General features: G+C 54.2%; 1 protein-coding gene across 1 annotated transcript in view; it reads right to left on the bottom strand.

The window, feature by feature from the left end:
* The window catches only part of LOC102003190 (class I histocompatibility antigen, B alpha chain-like), a gene marked incomplete in the record, with an annotated part of 4528 nt that extends 4333 nt beyond the window's left edge, over positions 1-195 (bottom strand). The window contains 1 exon segment of the mRNA XM_013509791.1: positions 50-195. Within this exon segment, the coding sequence (XP_013365245.1) occupies positions 50-122 (73 nt within the window).
* Between the last annotated feature and the right edge of the window lie 823 nt (positions 196-1018).

The following is a 1018-nucleotide window of genomic DNA, read 5'->3' as shown; positions in this document are numbered from 1 at the left end:
GACCGCGACCTCCTCCCGCGCCGCTCCCCGCGCCTCCGCCCGCACTCACCCGCGCGGGTCTCGGTCAGGACCAGGGCCCCCGAGAGCAGCAGCAGCAGGATTCGGGGCGCCATCACCCCCATCCTCTGGAGGTGGGCACCGAGTTCCGCAGCTCCGGGAACTTCCTAACCAGAACTGTGACGACGCTGATTAGCTGTTCTAGGACTCCTCAGCCAATGAGTGTGAGAATGGGTGACGCGTCACTAGTGTCCAATAAGAAGGATCTGACAGGGGTTGGCGGACAGAAGTGAAACCGCAGGGAGTCGGAGCTCGGCGAGGCTGTTTTCCGAGCCGGGCGCACCCCTGGGCTCAGCCCCGCGTAGCCGCGCCCCGGGACGAGGACCTCGCCCACCCGTGTGCGCAGGTGGCAGGTGCCCTAGGAGTTGAGGATTTCTGCAATAAATTTAAGTGTAAACAATTGTACGTAGCTAATAGCATGTTTCAGAGCGTAATTTCTATTACGTTATGCAAAAAAACCACATTGAGACTCCAGTGCATCCACGTGATCTTCACACGGAAACCGTCGTTTTGCTATGTGGTGGTGAGACCTATCTCCAAAACATACCAAGCTCGAGAAAGGTGAAGGTGTATTTTAGTAATTAGAGAATACAGATGACCCCAACCATGATCTGTCACCAAGTGGTCATAAAATATCAAAAATGCCGATCACCTGAGCTAATTACTTCATTTCTGTGTCACTCTTGGCATTTTCAGTTTCTTAACCCGGTAAATACGAGGAGGCCCACACCTCTGCACTCAAGCGCAGGGCAAACATTTCCTGAAGACAGCACACACGGAACACCATGCAAGTCCTGCAGACACTTTGTAAATTATCAGCGAAGGTTTTAGGCCTTAGAACTCCACCTGAGAACGTGCTGTGGACGGAACGTGGGATTCGCCGTGTTCCCCAAGGGTCCGGGTGTTAAAATCCCGTCCCCATTGGGCGGTGCTGAGCGGGTGGAAACTCCTTTGAGTATGG

This window comes from Chinchilla lanigera, unplaced genomic scaffold, assembly GCF_000276665.1.
Source record: "Chinchilla lanigera isolate Chin_1 unplaced genomic scaffold, ChiLan1.0 scaffold00182, whole genome shotgun sequence".
Taxonomy (NCBI): domain Eukaryota; kingdom Metazoa; phylum Chordata; class Mammalia; order Rodentia; family Chinchillidae; genus Chinchilla; species Chinchilla lanigera.
Note: the sequence above shows the minus strand (reverse complement) of the source record. Positions and strands in the feature narration are given on the sequence as shown.